Source organism: Papaver somniferum, chromosome 1 (genome assembly GCF_003573695.1).
Source record: "Papaver somniferum cultivar HN1 chromosome 1, ASM357369v1, whole genome shotgun sequence".
Classification (NCBI taxonomy): Eukaryota; Viridiplantae; Streptophyta; class Magnoliopsida; order Ranunculales; family Papaveraceae; genus Papaver; species Papaver somniferum.
Genome location: NC_039358.1, coordinates 222146686 through 222168447, shown reverse-complemented (window position 1 = coordinate 222168447; position 21762 = coordinate 222146686). Strand labels below are relative to the sequence as shown.

The 21762-nt window shown below is 37.1% G+C and overlaps 4 protein-coding genes and 2 long non-coding RNA genes across 6 annotated transcripts; 1 reads left to right on the top strand and 5 right to left on the bottom strand.

Annotated features, from left to right (window-relative positions):
• On the bottom strand, positions 1-4678 carry LOC113337316. Its single transcript, XR_003354176.1, has 4 exons — positions 4149-4678; positions 2651-2723; positions 1164-1252; positions 1-301 (listed from the first exon to the last, which is right to left on the bottom strand). It is a non-coding gene; the product is annotated as an uncharacterized LOC113337316 (long non-coding RNA).
• Positions 4679-4741: 63 nt separating this feature from the next.
• On the bottom strand, positions 4742-7364 carry LOC113360875. The gene is made up of 4 exons (XM_026604312.1): positions 7229-7364; positions 6801-7071; positions 5214-6623; positions 4742-5117 (listed from the first exon to the last, which is right to left on the bottom strand). Exons 1-4 carry the CDS (start codon positions 7362-7364, stop codon positions 4742-4744), a joined length of 2193 nt encoding a protein of 730 aa, XP_026460097.1.
• Positions 7365-7921: 557 nt separating this feature from the next.
• On the top strand, positions 7922-9190 carry LOC113360863. Its single transcript, XM_026604303.1, has 2 exons — positions 7922-8312; positions 8412-9190. Exons 1-2 carry the CDS (start codon positions 7922-7924, stop codon positions 9188-9190), a joined length of 1170 nt encoding a protein of 389 aa, XP_026460088.1.
• Positions 9191-12620: 3430 nt separating this feature from the next.
• LOC113360849 lies at positions 12621-14252 on the bottom strand. Its single transcript, XM_026604296.1, has 4 exons — positions 14244-14252; positions 13705-13819; positions 13103-13569; positions 12621-12719 (listed from the first exon to the last, which is right to left on the bottom strand). Exons 1-4 carry the CDS (start codon positions 14250-14252, stop codon positions 12621-12623), a joined length of 690 nt encoding a protein of 229 aa, XP_026460081.1.
• Positions 14253-14431: 179 nt separating this feature from the next.
• Positions 14432-18180, bottom strand: LOC113337308. The gene is made up of 2 exons (XR_003354172.1): positions 15520-18180; positions 14432-15164 (listed from the first exon to the last, which is right to left on the bottom strand). It is a non-coding gene; the product is annotated as an uncharacterized LOC113337308 (long non-coding RNA).
• Positions 18181-19470: 1290 nt separating this feature from the next.
• LOC113316804 (ferredoxin-2, mitochondrial-like) lies at positions 19471-20255 on the bottom strand. Its single transcript, XM_026564956.1, has one exon. It carries the CDS (start codon positions 20178-20180, stop codon positions 19713-19715), a length of 468 nt encoding a protein of 155 aa, XP_026420741.1. The 5' UTR covers positions 20181-20255; the 3' UTR covers positions 19471-19712.
• Positions 20256-21762: the final 1507 nt, after the last annotated feature.

Here is a 21762-nt window from a genome sequence, read left to right as displayed (position 1 = left end):
TTCTGTTGGAAAGAAGTTTGTTGCCATCTTTTGCAGACTAGTTTGCAATTTAGGACAGATTCATCAGGAACTTGAGAAAGAATTTTGGATTGAATATCTTCATGAAAATCTTCCATCTTATGAAAGACAGATTCAACAGAAACATGAGAAGGATTTTCTAATTGGATATCTTCATAAAAGTCTTCCATTGAAAAAATAAATAAATATCTGCTTGCTTCTGAGTTTTGATATCTGCTTGCTTCTACTAGATCAGCTTAGTTGTGGATTGTCCTACCACCATATTTCCTTATATATATTTAGTCTGCAGAAAAATAAATTTTAATCAATTCGCATGTATGTATGCTTAGGAAAGCTATTTACACATATGCTTAAGAAAGCTATTTACTCAAAGAAAAAAAAAAAAAAAAAAAAAAGAAGGTAAAACCAACAAATTCCCAAATTTAAGAAATTCTAAATTTGCTCATCGATCGAACCTTAAATCATACAAATATACAAATCAATCCTACACTATCAGATCAATGAACTCATGCTTTCCAAACATGTACCCAATGATGTATTAGTATTCAAAGGGCCTGAAGAATCAGATAAAGAAAGAATCGAAATAGGCGAGTGATACTGATTCAATTTTGCAGGTCCTGTAAAAAGGTATAATTGATTGAATCGTTTCAAGATCCAAACAAGAAGATGACTTGCATCCACTCGATTATAATCAAACACACAACACTAGAACACCCTTGCCCCGGTGGGGAGGGCCTTATGGTGGTGGCAATAACACTCCGAGAAATTGAATTTTCTCAAATTCCCTGGGTGCAGAAAACATTTTACAACAAAACGTTATGGTGGTGGCAATGTTATCTTTGAAATTTAAAGCAACAAGATTTCCACAATTATGGTTGTTTAAAATTAATCTGCCAGTAAAAACTACAGGTCTGACAATCCTGGATAGAGTAGTTCACTGAAAACAACCTTTTTAAATGTACCAACACTGACACTAAAACAGCACCATCTAGATAAAATGTTTACAAATTGCAACTTACTTCCAAACTGATCTAGACTCTAGAAAAGAACTTAAAAACTAAAAGTAACCATTGCTTGATCAAGGTTCATTCACGAACGAAATAATTTATGAAAAATAATTTATAAGCAATTCAAATGATGCACACCTGGTAATACTGACAGAGATCCAGCAGGAGTTTCTTTTACTTTAGTCACAGCCCTTCTTCTGATTGATGAGGATATGACCACTGTAATTCTGAATCGATGTGTAAAATCAGATTGATGAGGATATGACCACTGTAACAATCTAACTCATGAGTTCACACAGTCCTGTGCGCAAATTTAAGGAAATTACACAGACACGAGGATTCTAGATGATAATAAAAAAGAAGTATAAATAACCATTTGCCACATGTTACAACTAACAACTGAAGATGCAGGCCCCAACATAGGACAGGAAGAATATTTTCTGGAAAAGGTTGTTTCAGCAGCAGTTTTTCATTTCAAATTCAAAGCATTTACAGGTTCTAGACTTCAGCTTCATATCCTGAGCAGACCGTTAACATCTCTATTATATCCTTCCATGACTATTACTATCTCGTCACCTACAGTATAACCCCTATAAATAATAGTGTCGGGACCGGCAAAATTTATCAATTTATCGCGATATTAATTAATTGCATAAATTAATAATTATTAATTTATCAAAGTCTTGTAGAATTTTTATAAAAACAATCAACAAAATGAACCAATACACCTTATTCATCATGCAAATTATTGTCGGTACGGTTGATGGATACTAATTTATTAGATATATTCTTTAGTGGTAGTTAGTGAAAGCTAATTTCATGGATGACACCGCGTCAGAGAATCCAAGTGAAGCTTTAGATAATAAAGGCACTAAAGAATTGTAAATTTAATCAATGGGAGTTTTTTTTAAACTACCCTATTTCAGATTTGTTGACTGGCGAAGAAATAATTGAGGGTGTCACGGGAAAAGATGAAAGTGATGATATGGAAGGGGAATATGAAAATGTTGTTATAAAGCCACCTTCTCGTGAAAAAGATATCAAATCTGCTAAGATACTGAATAGGTTTTTATTGCGTCGGGAAACGACAACACCAAAAACTCTTCTAATGTTGAGAAAAATCCAAGACAAAATTTAATGTGATATCAATTTTAAGAAAAACCAAGTTACAATTGAATCACTCTTTACCAAATTAGCATAAATATAAAACTAAATTTATATAAATTGGATAGTTTAATTTATATATTGGAAGGGACCTATAGAAAGCTCAAAAAAATTATTATTTTATTATTTAGCGAATTGTTAATTTAACACCTTTGGTCCCGACTCGGGACTGGCAAAATTTATTAATTTATCGTGATTATTAATTTATCGCGGATTAATTTATAGGGGTTCTATTGTAATTCTTTCACACACATTTACAATCTTAGTGTACCGAAAAGACCTAAAATATTAGATATTACCAAATTCTCAGTGTCCAACTGAAAATCCTTAGCCCGATTAGAGGAATACTTGCATCAGGCTCATGTAGAAGCTGGTCTGTTCCAGCTTCTCACAAGAAACAATTTGAAAGCAGAAGCTAAAACTGACAGCAACTCAGAATAAAGGATGATAATGCTACATACCTGATCCTAGAATCTTGGTGACCACTGACCTCGCAAACTGAATTTCTCCTTGGTGAGACTTGGCAAACTTGGCCTGTATTGAGAAATCGTTAAAAAAAGAAAAAATGTCTGATGCTAGGCGAAAGGAAAAATATGAATTCTCATTCCTCTCTCTCTCCATTTTAACTTGTCTAGGGTGAAACTCAGCCTACTGTACTTCTTGTACTAGAAATACCCAGTCTGACAAGTCACTATGATTCAGTCTCAATAGAACTTAATCGATCTTTATTTTTTCGTCGGTAAGGTGGTACTAGCTTTAGGTTATGGAGTCGGGTTCCCTCTGAAAATCATGCTTTTAGTCACCACGTGGTACCAGGATGGTACTGTCAATTAAGCCAATGTGTTGCTTTTCAAATTTAGGCTGCTTTCCGAGGCTTCAGGGAAAGAAAACATTATGCTGGAAACCAGTCGAAAGAAGCTACCACAGGTGAAGCAAGTTGATGGAGCTGCACATTGCACAAATCATAGAGGTATAGACATTCTATCTCTAGAATGGGGGATCACACAAAATAGAGTTTCCCATTACAAGCTGTGAAATTCATTTTAGTTGTAGACCGAAGATAACACTATTTATTTGGATGTCTTTGCAGTTTGGGGGACTTATGAATGGCGTCAGAACATTTTGGACTTTAGAAAAAAGTCTGGAATTTCACATATGGCCCATGATGTTGATAGAAGTTGATATGTATAGTTGAAAAAATCAGCTACTCAGCTCAAACGTGTTTGATACAATTACAATCATTATATAGTATTACCAGTCATGTAGCGACTACAAGGAATAGGACATGTTCATCAAGATTCAAGATCCGATAAAGTTTCGGGGGGGGGGGGGGGGGGGGGGGGGGGGAGTCTGACCACATTATTGCGAGAATACCTAACAAATCGAATAACTGATGGATCATAAAATTATAAACAGCTCAGGATTGCCTAAGAAGATACATTAAACAACCATGAACAGAGGTCGGGTTCCCTTGCCACCAATATATCCAAGATGGGTTGCACTGACAGTTTCCTAATTCTTGTGAAGATACATTAAACATTTGGTCATGATGGGGAAGTTCCTCATGATGACCAATATATTCAGTCGAACCAAAGTATAAGCATGATACCTTATTGAAATAGGAACTGAAATAATTCAGTCGAACCAAAGTCATATCAAGGTTAACTAATTAATTTCACAAAATTGATGACTTAAACCTGATGACTTAAACCCCCAGTTTGATATTCAGATTAACTGGTGGAATCTAATTAAGTTAGAAGTTTTCTATTGGGGTATTTTCTCAAATAGTTGAAGTGCATGAAAAAGAAGTATTTTACACAAGTAAAAAAATTACCACTCAGTTCAATCAAAGGTTCGTTTCATGAACACCACTAAATCTAAACCCATTCAAAAATTTAGTTGGAAATCGAATTGCGTTTGTATTACAGATTGTAATTAAAAAAGAGGATGGTTATGTACCTGGTGCTGGTAATGATGCTGGGGATTATCAGAATCGAAATTGGCATGGACTGAAATCCAATTGAACTGGTATGAATTGAAATAGAATTGAGCTAATGTTAAAAAAAAAAATCTGTAATGGTGGTGATGGTGTTGCTGGAGGTGGAGGGTAGAATTCGAGACTGAAAGAGGTGGAGGAAGAAGGTGGTGGTGCTGGTGGTGAGTAAGAAACGGAAATACGAAATGCTCAGGTATATGGTTCCACGGTGGTGGTACAGGTTACGGAGGAGATGGTGGCGATGGAGTTGCTGGTTATTCCGGTAGTGGTGGTGGTGAAGGTCCGACCTCTATAAAGAAAATGTAACTGATTTAAGAGTGATTGTCTCTTGCCAGGAGACTCAAAATTCAGAGGGGAAATTATTAGAGAGGTTGATGTCTATAGCAGTGCTTCTAACCGATTTAGCAACTGCATCTGCAACCTGATTATCTCTCCTACTAACATAAGAAAAAGTGCATTGCTGAAAATTTAAATTTAGATGTTTTATTTTTCTTAAGATGTTTTTATTCTCTCATTGTATGAGAAGAACATCATCTGTAATAGACCGGATAACTAGCTATGCATAAGCCTCTATGTGAATCTTCAAAAGCCTCCTGTCATTTGCCCAAGTTAAAGCTTCACGTATGGCCATGCATTCCCTAGCTTCTGGACTCAGAACTCCATTTGAGAAGCTTCCTTTAACTCCTTCACAGCTTCCTGTACCTGTGCGCAAAACAACACCAGTTCCAAGTGTTTTAGTAGTATGACAAAATGAGGCATCAACATTGAGCTTAAGAATATTATGTAAGGGTGGTTTCCATTGAGAGATCATGCTGATATTCAGAGTAATGTTATTGCTTAGAGGTTCATGAAAATGAGAATGCATATGATAAGTTATTTTATGTATGGAGCTAACAGAGTTGAGAGATACTCCCTGAAAAATTGCATCACACCTATCCTTCCAAATAACCCAAGTAGTTATCATCAGGGTAAGAAGCTTAGTTTTATCTCTATATATGCTGTCATCCAGAAACCAGCTTTCTACTCACTCTGACACATAATGATGAGTACTGTGAACTGTGTCAATATTCACACTTAAAAGCCTCCAGATCTTCTTGGCATAGTCACATTCAAAGAACAGGTGTTCTATTGTTTCTTCCCCCCCTCCACAGATAACACAATGAGGAGCAATGTTCTCATTATAAGTGGATAACTTATATCTGGTGTTATGCAGGTCTCTGATACACTTCCAGGAAAACAGTTTAATTCTGTGAGCAGTATTTGTTTTCCACAATAATCCCCATATTTTGTTTTCAATATTTCTGCCATTAACCTGAACAACTGAAGTGGTCAAGGTAAGATGCTTGTATGTACTCTTCACAGAAAACTTACCATCTCTAGCTGGCATCCAAAGCATTGTGTCTTCTTTTGAAGTATCAAGAATGATACTTAAAATTTTCTGAACAGTGTTGTTATCAAAGAGTTTATGGAGCAAGTCATCATTCCATATATTAGTTTCAGGAAGTATAAGTTCTTCAACATTCTGATAAAATCTGAATAAGTCATTGATTGGAACAGGAGGAAAAATCATGCCTGGAATCCATCTGTCCAGCCAGATTTTGGTTTTTTTACCATTATCAACTTCCGTGAAGTAATTTTGTTTTACCACCTGAATTCCTTTGACAATTCCATTCCAAGTATAAGAACCATTACCAGCCTTCAACTCTTGATGTAGAATGTCTCCATTTTTAAAGTATTTGCTTCTCATGATGTTAGTCCAAAGAGAATCATTTTCATTATACAATCTCCATGCCAGCTTAGTAAGGAGAGCCAAATTTAGCTTCTCAAGATCCCTAAAGGCTAAACCACCTAATTCTTTAGGTATACAAACTTTGTGCCAACCCAAAGGATTGGAACCCCTATTAGAATTATGCCCCCAGAAAAACCTTCTTTGGATAGTGGTTAACTTGTTTATTAGCTGTGAACGTAATTTATAAGTACCCATTTGATAAATTGGTACTGAGTTGAGAACATGTTTGATCATGGTGGACCTTCCAGCTTGAGTAAGAGAAGTAGAGGACCAAGAGGAGTAGCTACTCAAGAAATTGTCTTCAATTGATTTAAAATCCTCTTGCTTTGAATGACCCAGAAGCAGTGGAGAACCAAGATATTTTTCTTTAGAACTCATATGCTTGACACCCATTAGCTGAGTGATTGTATCAACCAATTCAGGATTAGTTTTCTTGCTGAAACGTATGGAAGACTTATCAAAGTTTATCACCTGACCTGACTGTGTGTTGAAGTTGTGGAGAAGATCCAAAAGATTATTAGCTGAAGTAACAGTTGCTTGAGTGAAAATAAAGCAGTCATTTGCAAAGAGTAGATGATTAATGGCTGGAGAACTAGCATCCACTTTAATGCCTTTAATGGAGTTATTATGCTGAGCATTGGAGAGATGTCTAGACAAAAATTCCATTGCAAGAATAAATAAGTAAGGTGACAAAGGATCACTTTGTCTGATCCCTCTTGTGGGTTAAAATTATTCACAAGGAGATCCATTAAGCATCACAGAAAGAGAGGTTGTGCTAATACATTGATAAATAAGAGCACATAAGTCATCATTGAAGCCAAAATACCTGAGAACCTTAATCAAGAAATCCCATTCAAGTCTGTCAAAGGCTTTAGACATGTCCAACTTTAGAGCCATCCATCCTATTTGCCCTCTTTTCTTTTTCATAGAGTGTATTATTTCTTGGGCTATGACAGTATTGTCACTTATAAGCCTCCCAGAGACATATGTTGCTTGATAAGGAGAGATGATTTTCTCCATTAATGGCTTGAGTCTTTGAACAATGAGCTTTGATATAATCTTATATGAGGTATTACATAGCCCAATTGGCATGTAATCTGCAACACAAGAAGGCTTTTCTTCTTAGGAATAAGTGAGATATAGGTCTTGTTAATTTGTCTTAGTATATGCTTTGTTTGAAAAAATTTAATAACCATCTGACAGATATCATCTCCAACAGTGCTCCACTGGCTCTTGTAAAATCCAGCTGAAAACCTTCTGGACCTAGTGCACTCCTGTTTTCCATGCTCTTAAGAGTATCATGAATCTCTTGATGTGAAGGAATAGCTGTGAGCTGACCTCTATAGTTTTTGCAACAGCCCCACACAACACGCATGGCAATGTTACTCATGGAATAAATGTTTGGATGGACTTTTTTTTCTTTCTTTTTTTAGGGAGGCCCGCACAAGTGAGTTATGCAAAAGTAAGCAGCGTCAACAGGCCAGCCACGCTACTACAAACACAAAGAACCCAAACCATGGTATATACTAAATATGCTAAACGAAATCATATCCCTAAGGCCGGTTCCTATGGCGAATGGCTAAACCCTCCATTTTCCATGCCAGCTGGCCTGACAAACTTGTCGCGCCACTATGGGAGAAAACATAAGCGACCGAGTCTCCACCGAAAGGTTGAGAAAAGACCGACCGGCCTTAAGAAGACCGCTAGCGGTCGAGACTCGACTGCTGCCGGCCCAGTCTCAACCGCTAACGGTCTCTTTAAAACCGGTCGGTCTTGTAATCATCGGTTATTAAATAGTGAAATAACGACTATTTCTCCCCCCCACCCCACGTTTACAGATAAATTCACCCCATTCAATTCAATTTAATCACACCTAATTTTCTCATTAACTCTATCTTACTCACTCTTTTGTACCTTAATCATCTGTTTAATTTTTTTTCCAACTCAATGGATATGGATTCTTCTAACGAAGAAGTGCGTATTCATATGGATCGGTTTGAAGAACAACAAAGAATATTCATTCAGACGTTGAATCAAATTGATGATGAGTCAGATGAAGATAAAGAACTAACCAACAACTTGATGCAGTTATATTCATCGGGGCAAATACCTAGAGATCCAGACTGTGTGTTCTCTGATGAAAATTTCCAAGGTCGATTCTGCATGCCCACACATTTGGTGCTAAAGATTATTGGTGAGCTTTGTCAGGTAGAACCTCAATTTAATTATCAGTACAATGCACTGAATATTAGGGGTCATAGCCCTGAACAAAAGGTTACTTCGGCTTTGAGGATTTTAGGATATGGCAGACCTCCAGATTCTAATGATGAGTACCTTCGCATTGGAAAAACAACTGCATACAAGTATCTTGCGTTGTTTTGCGAAACAATGATTAATCATTTTGGTCCTACCTATTTACGAAAACCAACTGATGCAGATGTTAGAGAAATATTAAAGCAAAATCAGGAAAGGGGATTTCCTGGAATGCTGGGTAGTCTTGAATACATGCATTGGGTATGTACCGGATGCCCTACCTATTGGTCTGGTCAGTATAAGGGTCACTACGCAAAACCAACAGTGACCCTTGAGGCTGCAGCTTCTTATGATTGTTGGATATGTCACGCTTTTTTTGGTCTCCCGGGATCTCAAAACGATATAAATGTTTTACACAAATCGCCTTTGTTTGAAGATTTAAAGTATGGAATTTCTCCTCAAGTAAATTTCAGTATCAACAAGAATCACTACACTCATGGTTATTATCTTGTAGATGGAATTTATCTAAAATGGTCAACTTTAGTTCAATGTTACTGTCAGCCACCTGCCGGTGAAATGGGTCCTTCATACTCGTATTTCAATAATAAACAGATGAGTCTGAGAAAGGATGTGGAACGGGCTTTTGGAATTCTAAAGCGGAAGTTCGCAATCATTTGTGGGCCTTATCGTGGTTTAAGTGCTCGTGAAATGCATAAGACTACGCTGACTTGCATCATTATGCATAACATGGTTATCCAGGAGACTCGTCGTAATAAGAATTGGACTAACCATCAAGATGAAGACTTAAGGCCTGAGATTATACCAACTAGGGGATTACCTGCAAGAAACTATGTGCAAATGACCAGTCATATTGAGAACAGAACTCTGTATAACAAGTTGAGGGAAGATCTCAGAGCGAATCTGTGGGCTGAGTTTAGAAGAGATGGGGGACGAATTGAGTAGTGTTTGTTTTATTTGTTTTTGTTTTTTTATTATTGTTTCATTTGTTATTTATTTTTATTTTTTTAAATTGTTAAAGTTTCATTTGTTGTTCCATAATTTTGTTTTGTAGTTGTTTTAAGTTTAAATTTTTTAACGGTCAATAAAAGTAGCGGTCTAGACTTAATCGCTAGCGGTCTAGACTCAACCGCTATCATTCCTTATAAATCCTTCACTTCATCCGTTTCAAACTCACACATCACTTCTCTACAAAAACTTCTCTACTTTCTGGTTAAATTATGGATCATCCTAGATTCACTGAAGATGAAGATTTATCTCTTTGTAGAAACTATGTAATACACTACCCGAAGAGAGGTGAAGAATGACGGATGAAAGGTTTACCTAGTATGAGTTATTTGGGTAAAATTCATGATGCCTTCTGCATAGAGACAAGTAATCCTCATAACCGGGGTCGTGCTGCTTTGTTTTGCCGATTCATGGATATCAAAAAAGAGCTTGTGGATTTTATAGCTATGAAAAGGATTGTCACTCGATACCGTCTTAGAGGTGAGACCATTTGGGAATACAAACTCGAGACGAGTGGCGAAGATGGAAACGAAAAGATTTCGAATACGAAGCGCATTACCAAATTCTTAAGGAGTTTTTAATAACTCGTATTGGATGTTAGGCTTAATAATGTTTTCATGGATGTTGTCAAGTTTAAGTTTTAATGTAATGAAAAAAATAGTTTAAGTTTTAATGTAATGAAAAAACCAGAACAATTTCATTCACCATAACCAAACTACTACATATTCTTTAAAATTAAAGTTGATACATTAATTAATTAAGTGGCACTACTTCATCGTCGTCTTCATCATCCTCATCTTCAGCTTGAACTCCAAATTGTTTTTCCACGTTTCTCTTGTTTCTTTTTTCTTCCAATTCCTATGTTAACCTGTCCGTCTCCATCTCCCATACCATAAATTGTCTGGGATTCATTTTTTCGGTGTTTGCATTTAGAATCTTATTCTTGTCATAGTCTGAAACAAATTTTTCTTAAGTTAGTCGATGTTTTTTCATCTCCTTAGTCAAGAACATGCGGTCTACAACTCTTTATTTTTCGACGGTCTTCTGGTGCTCTATCAAAGTTTCCATAGTACTACTACCTCCTCCACTTGCTTCTCCATCTTGGGCAGCTTTTCTCGCTGCTCTTGCATGATTTCTTCCTAATAATTTTCTCTTAATTGCAGTATTGACATTCAAGTTGGAATTGTTGTTTCTGGTGGTTTCCGGTGAAGAAAATGGATTATCTGAAGGGGGATGAGATGATTAAGATGGTTGTGAAGCTGGCGTTAAAGGTGAAGAAGTGTATGGTGAACTTGCAGGTATATTCTGCATGTTTGCTAACACTTCTGGATTATATTTAGGCAACACTTTAAAAATATGATAACAACTTTCATAAGAAAAATTTGTCCCATGTTTATGGTGCCAATCAGTTCAGCACTTTCGTTCGACATCAACATCGACAAGACCGCTCTCTCGACCACGAGCAGCTTGCATTATAGCAGCGACATACAAGGAAACTTGGGCGTTGATTGTAACAAAGCGACCAGCAAATCCATTTGCATCACGCTCGTTGATGTTCATAGTTTCTTGACGAAAGTTAGCAAATATATTATCCCGCAACTTGGTGGATTGTTGACTGGCACCATCGATACTATCTTGTGTAAAGAACACATAGTTTCTGCAAATGCTTTCATCTTCGGGTACGGTAAATTTTGGACCCCTAATCTTCTTATTTTGTTGTTTAGATTTAGACTGGGACATATTAAAGAAATTATACAATACGCGTGAATGAAATAGTTAGATGATGAAATTTGTTTTAGATTAACAAATGTGAAGAGTAGAGAAGAGAAGGTGTGAGTTAAAATGGTAGAGGAATGTGGTATTTATAGGGGGTAAGATTTATGGTTGTTGGATCAGATTCTATTCAACGGTGCAAACTAAACCGTCCGGTCTTATAAAACCGGTCAGCGGTGTATCTAACACCTAACGGTGTAAATGACACCGAGCGGGCGAGACTCGACTGCTCGGTAGAAACTTGACCAAGCCTGGCTAAGTGGCAAATTTGCCACTTAGCCAGGCCAATTTGCCACCTCCATAATGGGTGCTTAAATGGCAAACATGAATGTTTGCCACACCCATAGGAAGGGGCCTAATGAGAGACATTCCAACCTACATGTTCACACATGCTAAAAGAGAGGCAAACCAGGCGGCTGACGAATTAGCAAATCAGACAATTAAAAATCAAATGCAGCACAACTCAACGACAACAATCAGTTGGGAATTCACCTGCCCACCTTTTTTACTTAACATTGTACTTAATGACAGGAATGGGATATCCTATCCGCGAATTGTAACAACTACTTCGTAATAATATGGTTTACTAGTTCAAAACAAAAAAACACTTGGCCAGCCTATAAAAAAAAATGTTTGGATGGATAGTGGTTGAAATAACTTAGTCAAAAATGAAAAAATAATAAAAATATCACTTTTTCTGCACCAGAGGTAAGTGAGCAAATTTGGTTAACTCTATACCGGTTTGCATCACTCTTTTTAAGTGGGTGTGTGAGATGGGTTAACTCTGTACCGGTTTGCATCCCTCTTTTAAGTTGGTGTGTGAGATGTTTTCATTTAATCAGAAGGTTACTGATTTCAACAAAGCCAGCCCCCATTGCGTAAAAACGCCTCCCTAAAGCTTACACATTGCAAAGATGAGCATAGGCTTCAGACCCAAACTTAGTTGGTTCTTAGAGGACAGTAGTTGTGGGCAAAATCCTAACCCCCCAGAAGAGAAATATCATTTGAAGTAAATTAAAGAGTCAGTCGAAAACAAAACATTACTTAAAACACAAAAGATGTGAAGGAGGTCACTGTAAACCCTGCAAATGTGGGGACAGTTCTTCCCATCTCCTGCCATACCCTGCTCAAAAGCCACGTGATTTCATTATAGATAAAGCCGCTGCAAAAGCAGATAGCAAAGAATCAGACATGCAAGTTTCGTCGTGTATAAATCCTACCTTAAGTATGGAGGCCATGTAGTTGCAAGAATTGGGGTCAAAATGTTCAATTATGAGTAGGAGTTCTTGGAATACAAATAAGTTTTCACATTTTTGGTTTCCGAGAGAAAAATCAGATTAGCTCCCTGAAAGGCAGTTCTCATTTCATCAATAGCCTCCCAATTCAAGGATGGTAAAATTGACAAATCAACTCCCAAACTTCAGGTTTTGCAAAAAATACATTAACAAAAGGAAAGCACAAAAGGTTATCTTAAGTCTGTCTAAGCTTCCTGTAGTTCTTCTTTTCATATTTAAGCATGATTGTCTATACAGGGTCTTTAATACTATCAAAGCATAAACTACAGTAACTCAATGAGGCAACAAAAACTTACAAACTAAGAAGATGTAGAACCTCCTTCTCCCCTCTTCAAAGCTTCTGCCCTCCTCAAACTCGGATAATCCTCTGGACCTGCTTTTCGAGGCCCAAAAGGCCACTGAAAGAAAAGGAAAATTGCATGCACTATAAGTTACTGCACAAGGTACACACAAACCAGGGAATAGATCGTAGATTAATGAATCGCACAAAGATGCATACTCAGGTGGTAAAAAGTTCAACAACTAACCAAAACCTAACACAATTTTTTTCCTCTGTCTAAAGTGGGAATCTAAAGTGATTTCGGTTGTCCATCAGTATCTATCGAAGGTTTAGATTCTGTTTATTATCTTTGCATGTATATTTTTTTGTATACTGAAATTTCATTTTTGTTTGCATGTTCATGAATGCGGGTTGAGGCAATTCTTCTGTACAAAGTGGAGTCTGTATAAAAGACTAAACATAGATGCATAAACCAAAATGGATTTTTACAACATCTCTTACCTTTTTATTGGGATTAGGATCAAAATAATACTCAAGCTGTTTACGACAGTCGGCTAGGGTCTTTTCCCTAGGGGTCCTATCATACCAGCCTTCTTTATCCCCAACTTCCGAGTAGGGAGGCATAGTACCTGAAAGATCATAACCTTTATAGGGATAAGGGAGGTATGTGGTGTATGATGAGGGAAATGGGGTTGAAGGGTAGAAATGAGGAGGGTAAGGTTGGTAACCATCTGGAGATTCGGCAGGGAGGAATTCGGGAAGTGGGTTAGAAGGGTTGAAATGAGGAGGGGAAGGTGGTCGGTAACCCTCTGGACACGCGGCAGGGAGGTAGTAAATATAAGGAGGCTGATAATTATCATCGCAACACTCGAAAATCCTTTGGTGAATATATAGACTAGTACTTTTTAAACCGGTTTCGTAGTCGACTCGTATTCGTGAATCGTAAATGGGTCTAGCCGATTCACCTCCTAGCAAGCGTAGTTAACAACAGGGCATAGAGCGGATATATATTTTGTTTTGGCAATAGGGCTTCAAACCTACAGCACCTTCTGGTTAGAAACGTTCTTCTCTTTATCACATTTGCAATGCGCCCATCAACTTACCCAGGGTCTTTGGATGGACAATAAGTGTTGCAATTCTTCTGAAATATGATGGGCAAACTAAACCTTGCGCAAGTGAGCATATCCGCTTGCATCCCTCATATACGTGGTACACCAACTTCGACAATCAGCCCCCGTTAAGTAAAAGTTTGAATACCGACTTCAACAGTCGTAAGAGAAAGTTTGGATTAGAAGCGTTGACCTTGCACTACACAACTCATAAAGCTGCTGGCTAAGTACGCGCTTAAGTGGAGCTTTCAGCACGGTGGTTTTCCCAAGATGGAACGTCTCTTTTATGATAGAGTTGAAGGTCAATGTTACATTCTAATGATTGAGCACGAGAAGAACCTACGGTCAGACGGCCAAAGATGTGTTCTTATAAATTTAAGCATGCATCAGTCGAAAGTTTAGAGTTTGAACTTCAAAACATAACTCTCTCCAAAATTGGGTTGAGACTTGAGACGGTACTGAGCCTTAATGACATTGAGTTTGCAAATTTTGTTACTAGAAAACTACTGCACTTGGGTTCACTGATTTATTACCCCAGCCATACATATATGAAAAGATAACCCAAATTAGTGATCTCACTTTGCAGAAAAAGAGACGTCCAAGATTTTCAAGGAGGATGGGCAGGGTAATTGTAATGGAATAAAAGCAAAAAAAACATCAAACATCTCAAACTCAGCCGAAAAGATAATAGAGAGCGTCTCCCAAAACACTATACCAGAAAGCAGAAAAAATGGTTGTGAATGAGATAAATGAACACCATATTTGAACAAAAAAGAAAAAGCCAAGGAAAACACCAAGCACGAAACTAAAAACCAACATATAAAGATCTGCAACTCTCGACTAATGAGGCTATGATCTTAATTCGTACAAGAAGATGATGCGGTTGTACCAGCAGACTGATACATCAAACTCTGCCTAGGTTCAGAATCAGCACACCAACTAGATTATCAACCTCAACCCAAATTTCACCGCCACAGTTAGTCTGCAACAGTTTCAACAAGGAATTGGACATTTAACATGTCAGATTCTTAACTATTTAAGGTATTCCTTGGGACTGTTGAACAATAGCTTTCATCAAATTATCCTCTATCTAGCACCTCTAAATTCATATGCTTGAACCAGCTAACAGAAATATTAGACAGAACCATGAACAAGTCATGCCGACGACAAACGAAATTACATCACACAAATAAGGTTGTGAAGATGTTAAACCCAACAGATATGATATACTTCAGCTGCCATTTGGACAAAGATCAGGAGCAATCAATTATCTTCCCATACAAGTCAGTCACATACTCATGTCACAATGCTGCTACAATCCAATATTTTACAAACTCAATAATGGTGCGATGTATTAGGCGTACACATAGAGACACCAATCAAGCTTCACCAACCATGCCTTTAAAACTTAAAAGATAAACGTACTCTATACTTTCTCCACCAAATTTATTTTCCTGAAGAAGTAAGAAAATAGAAAAACCAACAGATAAAGATCTGAAATTAACTCTGACATCATACAGCACAAGGTTGGCGAAACGGGCTAAGATTTTAGTCCTACATGCTGGCTTACCATGAAACCAACCCCTGGCACTGGCATGATAAGCCAGCTGCATGGCCACCACTAACGAGTCTAGCGTACAGGAGCTGTAGGCGGGCGTCGTTACTGGTGTTCATGCAGCTGGCTTATCATGCCAGTGCCAGGGGTTGGTTTCAGTGGTCCCAGCAAGGCCAACAAGCATTACATGAGAAGTAAGAAAAAAACAACAGATGAAGATCTTAAATTAAACGAGGCTAAGATCTTATTCCTACATGAAGATGATGTGGTTCTATCCAGCAGACTGCTATACGTTACATCAAAACTTCCTAAACTCGTTTGCAGAATCAGCACACAAACTTGCCTTTCAACCTCTCACCAACATAATTAAGCTGCAATAACTTCAAGAAAAAGTTAGAACACATGCTGGACATTTTGATTCTTTAACATTTAAGGTACTCCTTTGACGGACTAATGGTTTTCATGAATACATCCTCCATCTAGCTCCAAAAAAGAGACAACACAACTCTAAATTCATATGATCACCCCAACTGATTATAATATTATAAATCATATACATGGACAAGTCTTACAGACACCAAAGAGAACAATTCAGCTGAGATTTGGACACAGATCAGGAATAACCATTTATCTCCCAAAACAAGTCAGTCATATGCTCATATCACATTGTTGCTTAGAATTTTATACTTTTACAGGCTTAATTGTGTTCAATATATTAGCTTTGTACTAGGCGTGGGGATTTCAAGAAAGCTCAAGTAGGTATTGAAAACTACTAGGCGTGGGGATATCAAGAAAGCTAAAGTAGGTATTGAAAACATTTGACAGCGCATCGTTCTTTTTGTTAATTCGGATTGACAACAAGCAATCTATCAAGAACAATACGACTCTCGTGGTTTTGATGCAAAATATCGCCTCTTAAGCAGATTTTTCTGAGAAAGTAAGAAAACCCCTTCAAGTGCAAGCACAATGATTAGGAGTTATTCCCTCGGAAGCATTTCAACATATCAGTTTGAAAGGAAATATCTGAAAAACCAACTGCAGTGGTACCTCTCGGTTTTAAACTTCGACTTCAAAAGAAGAACCATTGCATTTGGTCTTCCAGGGATTGCGATATTTAATCGATATGCCAATAAATTTTCCATTCAAGACTTCCCAACCATTGTGCTTGCTCTTGAAGGGCAGTCTTTCATCATCTCAACATTCTATGCAATTTTGCAAAAGCACTGATAAACTTGGATTTTTTGTCGTTTCCAAAAAAGACCAAGTTTATTGTTGCTGCTGCTGAAGACACGGATAAGAGCCCACACATAACACGCCTATGAAAATAAGGGTATCCTATGCTGTATTTGCACAGTATAACACAAGTGATTCGGCAATATTTTAAACTACGCTATACCTACCATGTTGTCTAAACCAGCCTACACATATACACTGTTAAGTAGACAAAGTCATTTATTATGTAAATAAACAAAGCAAGTCTGATGGTAGCTCTTTCTAGAATTCTGAAAGCATTAAAATTAGTGGTAAATGAGATAACAAACACCACAAAAAGAACAAAAACAAAAAGCCACAGAACCATCAAGCATGAAACCAATAACCAATGGATAAAGATCTGCAATCAACTCTTGACTAATGAGGCTATGATCTTATTCATATAAGAAGATAATGTGGTTGAAATAGCAGACTGATATGCACTACATCAAACTTCCTAACTAGGTTCAGAATCAACACACCAACTAGATTATGAACTTCTCTGAGCCCTAATTTCACCGCCACAGTTGGTCTACAATCGCTTCAAGAAGGAATTGGAATACCTGCTGGACCTTAACATGTCAAATTCTTAAATATTTAGGGGTATTCCTTGGACAGTTGAACAACAATGGTTTTCATCAATATATTCTCTATCTAGCACCAAAAAGGATATGAGCCAACTCTAAATTTATATGCTTGAACCGTTTAACAGAAAATAATATACAGAACCATGAACAAGTCATGCCAACACAAACAAAATTATATGACACAGATAAGGTCGTGAAGATGTTTACATTCCAGCAGATATAAATACATAGTTTCAGCTGCCAGAAATATAGATGATTATACATAATTCCAGCAAAGAAAATATCATACAATTTTATTTTAAGAGGCGACGAGGCACCTAAAGGCGTACATCCCAACTTAACCATAAGTACCAAAGGTTATCTACAAGCAAACAGGATCTCTTTTGGGGTTTACGGACAAATTTTGCATGGTATAATTTTGCAGCGCGCTCAGCAGATTTTGTTTTCTAGCCCACTAAAAGTGCTGTATTTAAAGAACATTACTTTTTATTTAACATTTAAAAAGCACATCAATAAATTGATAATACAAAACAGATGTCACAACTTCCTTGTTTGCAGCTAGATCTGGGAAACTTCTAGCAGCATCTGAGGAAGATGAGTTCGATGTAGGGAGCTGCATTCATCTCTAAGGCGTAATAAAAGAAGCCGAAGAGTCAAATTTCAGCCCCATTGTTTAAGTACATTTCAGCTTTTTATCTGCCCTACAAGCCAAATCTTCCTTGTTCACTAGTGCTACCATAATTGGAACGAAACTCGAGCAAATCAATATGAAATTTTTACAAGCCGAAAAATTCAACTTAACAAGTAGCAGGAAATCACAAGTCTAAAAGTATCCTAATACAATCAGAGAAACAACATTATCATGTAGTCAATATTTATGTTGTGTTCACACAAAATGAGAAGCAGAATAAGCATATTCCTACAGCGTGATACAGAGTGCTCTTTTCTCATTTTATAAATAAAGCCATACACAGATTATATGACAGCTCTAGATTCCCCACAATGCACATTACTAGTGCTACCATAACTGATACAAGACTCGATCGAACCACAATTAACAAAAATGAAAACACGCGATAATTCAACACAAAGACAATAAGGTATCGACCTTATTACCACCCTAACAAAAACGCAACAAGTAGCAGGAAATCACAAGTCTAATAAAACTAGCCTATACGAAACACAATCTTAATTGTACAATGTCGATTGGGTGAATAATCATGCCCTGTTGGCTTCCAGAAGGTAGCACTTCTAGAACAGAAAACGTGTTCATTTAACTAAATACCCAACTAGAATGTCACCTAATATAATTCAAATTCCTCTAATGAAGCATCAACCATTTAACTACATAAGCATTTCAAAGTATTTCCCCTAACATCGCCGACCTACTCATTTTGTTTAAAAGTCTTCACCAAACAAACATTATTTACAAACAAGATAAAAACAAAAGCACAAAATAACCATACCGAAAAACAGAAGGAATATCCATACACTTCAGTAGTACTGTTCATCAATCAGTACAGCATCAATAGTTCAAGTTCAACATAAACTTATTCAAATTTCAAATAAAGAGATCCTATTAGAAGTCTTTATACTTTCTTCATTCCAAAAAAAAAAAAAAAAAAGATGAAGAAATCCTTATCTTTTTTATGCATGCTCTGATCAGATTATGGGATACCCCAAGGTTTAACGAGATTGTGTCTTCTAGTCTCCTAAAAGTGCTGTTCTTAAGGATTTATTTAATATTTGGAAAGCTCATCAATACATTGATACTAGAAAACGGATGTCACATCTTCCTTGTTTGCAGCTAGATTTGGAGAACTTCTAGCAGCATCAGTGGAAGATTGAGGTTCAATATAGGGAGCTGCATTCATCTCTAAGGCGTAACAGAATAAGCCGAAGGGTCAAATTTCATCCCCATTCTTTAAGCACGTTTCAGTTTTCTATCTTCCCTACAAGGTAAATCTCCCTTGTTTACTAGTGCTACCATAATTGGTACTAAACTCGAGCAAATCAATATAAAATCTAAATGCCGAAAAAACAACTCAACAAGTATCAGGATATCAAAAGTCCAAAAGTAGCCTAATACAATCAGAGAAATACTACTATGTTGTAGTTACTAAATACCATTTATCTAACTACCAGACCACTATTTTCCCTAACATGATTCAAACTTCTTTTCAATCATTCAACTAAGCGTATTTGCATTTCAAAGTATTTCTCCTTGCATCATAAGCCAACTCATTTTCTTTACAAGTCTTCACATACATCATCTTATCAAACAAACACGATTCTCTACCAATGTTATGTGAAATTCTCATTCCTCCACTAACATCACCAAACAATTTTTCGTTTAACAAGATAAGATAACAAAAACACAAAATAGACATAACTAAAAACCGAAAGAAATTCAGTAGTACCGTTCATGAATCAGTACAACATCAATAATTCAAGTTCAACAACATCAAAATGAAGTTTCAACAACAAAAATTTATTCAAATTTCAAAAACAAAGAGATCCCACTATAAATCTTTGTTCTTTCATCATCTCCCAAAAGAAGAAAAAGAACAAATCCTTACCTTCTCAATGCATGATGCTCTGGTCAGAAATTATGGGATATCCCATGGTTTAGCTTCAGGAACAGCAACAACCATACCTTGAAGCTCAGAAGTCAAAACAACCTGACAACCAAGTCTTGAATGTTTATTCAAAACTCTAGCTCTGGAATTCCTTTTCAACACATATTCTTCATCATAAGATGCTTTTGGTAATTTCTCCAACCATTCTTGAGCAATATTAACTTCACATTCAGCTGAACAAGCATCAATATCTTCTAATCTATGTGAAGCTGGATCTATTAAACCATTATTTGTTAATGCTTTTAGTAAAGTATGACCTGATAATCCTATGATTTCACGTTTTTGACCTTCATAATCGATTGCGAATAGTTTCACGATCCGATCTGATACTTTCTTTGAAGATGTTGATGTTGATGTTGTGGTTGATCTGATTATGGATTTGAGTGATGGAGTTCGTGAGATTTGTGAGGAAAATCTCTGGAGACTAGCCATCGCCATGGCTTAGGCTTTCGTTTCTCTCTGGGAATTTTTAATTGGGGATTTTGATGGAGAAAATGAGAGGAAATGACGTGGTTTCTCAGTTAAATATTGTGGGCATAACTAAGACCCGATTGCCCTTATAGGTCCGCAGTTCCATCCGACTTGTGTGTTGGGTATTTTTCATTTTTTCTTCTTTTTGCCAAGATCAGGGGTGGGCGAAGAGTCCCGAACCGCGGATTTCACCCGTATCCGTCCGTAAAATTGTGGGTAAATCCAATTCATAGGATCTATGAGCCGGACACGGGTGGGATTCTCGAATCCGCACTTTTAATGGTTTGATTGCGATTAGATTTTGAAATCCGCATATTCACGCGCAACAAGAGTTTTTAATTAGTTCATTATTCCAAAGCTTGTTGCGATCTATTGGATGGGAAATGGGAAATGGGTGCTTAGTAAAATATAGCGCTCCCATATTGTGCGTATATGAAGGTATATGAAGGTAGACGACAATGCATAAATCTAATGGTCCATTAGTTGGTCAAGAAAATGACCTTTAATAGTGAACTGAATTCTATATTTCAAGCTCAAGTACTCCTTCCTGGTGATTGAATCGCCAATCCTTCTGACTGTGATTATTAATTAAATGTTTCAAGTGTTCAGTGGTTGCAGGCCAAATTGAATATCTCCCCAACAAGAAACTGGATCACATTAATGGGAATAAGTATGGTTCACCTAAACTATGAAAATAATTTGACTTAACTTTTTTATGGCTTCACTTTACGGTTTTGGATATTTTGGTTTTTATGACTTAACTTTTTTCTTTTTCTTTTTGGACTAAATCGGCGGTTAATCCGCATCCGGTCCGTATCACCCGCTAATCCGCGGATGTCAAATCCACGGGTGATTGGACCGGACACGGTTGGATTTTTCAAATCCGCAATTTTGACGGATTGGACGCGGGTGACTCCTAATCCGCAACCTTCCGTCCGTTGCACACTCCTAGCCAAGATTGCTAAAAGGGGTGCTAAGGCCTGTTCCTATGCATATGTCAAACAAATCAGACTCTTTCATGATCCAATTTTTTTCCCTCGTTGTACGGAGAAATCTTCAATGACGCTTCTTATAGGAGAAAAGAAAAAACTATAGTAGGATTTTGGGTTTCTTTTTGTTTTTTAGAGAAGAATATGAAGAAGCGAGCAGTAGATTTGGGAGAAGAGAGCCTATGTGTTTCCTGTAAAACTCTATTGTTATCAGCGTTGAGCGCGATTGTTATTAGCGTCTGACCCTTGATGTGGTCCAGCGCTTTTCATAATAGCGCTTTTTTGGCGCTGTTCTAATTAGCGTTTTATGCTATTTTGAATAGCGTTTCTACTATTCCACCACTACACTTACACTTCCGTCGACAATTTCAAATGCTGAGGTGGCGTGGAAGATGGAAGATGGAACTCTTCCACCATAAGACTTGGTCTCATATATGCACCTATTATGGGTGTGCCAAAGTGCCAAACTTATATGCATGTATGTCAATTATAACATGTAGGCATAAACGATAGACTTTTCAGCGAGCGATAGAGTTTTCATCGCTAGATGGTCTAAATAT

Bases quoted from the DNA above. Each gene is read 5' to 3' on its own strand.
- LOC113360875 (XM_026604312.1), bottom strand. From the start codon at position 7,364: ATGAGTAACATTGCCATGCGTGTTGTGTGGGGCTGTTGCAAAAACTAT. The intron at 6,624-6,800 runs GTATTTTGGCTT...ATTTTTGTCTAG, and splicing joins TTCTTGATTAAGGTTCTCAG to ACATCTCTCCAATGCTCAGC. The intron at 5,118-5,213 runs GTGAGTAGAAAG...TTGGAAGGATAG, and splicing joins ACTCATCATTATGTGTCAGA to GTGTGATGCAATTTTTCAGG.
- LOC113360863 (XM_026604303.1), top strand. From the start codon at position 7,922: ATGGATATGGATTCTTCTAACGAAGAAGTGCGTATTCATATGGATCGG. The intron at 8,313-8,411 runs GCATTGGAAAAA...CAACTGATGCAG, and splicing joins TTCTAATGATGAGTACCTTC to ATGTTAGAGAAATATTAAAG.
- LOC113360849 (XM_026604296.1), bottom strand. The intron at 13,570-13,704 runs GTAAGTTGATGG...TACGCTTGCTAG, and splicing joins TGTCCATCCAAAGACCCTGG to GAGGTGAATCGGCTAGACCC. The intron at 12,720-13,102 runs GTAAGAGATGTT...CTTTTCTTTCAG, and splicing joins ATCCTAATCCCAATAAAAAG to TGGCCTTTTGGGCCTCGAAA.
- LOC113316804 (XM_026564956.1), bottom strand. From the start codon at position 20,180: ATGGCGATGGCTAGTCTCCAGAGATTTTCCTCACAAATCTCACGAACT.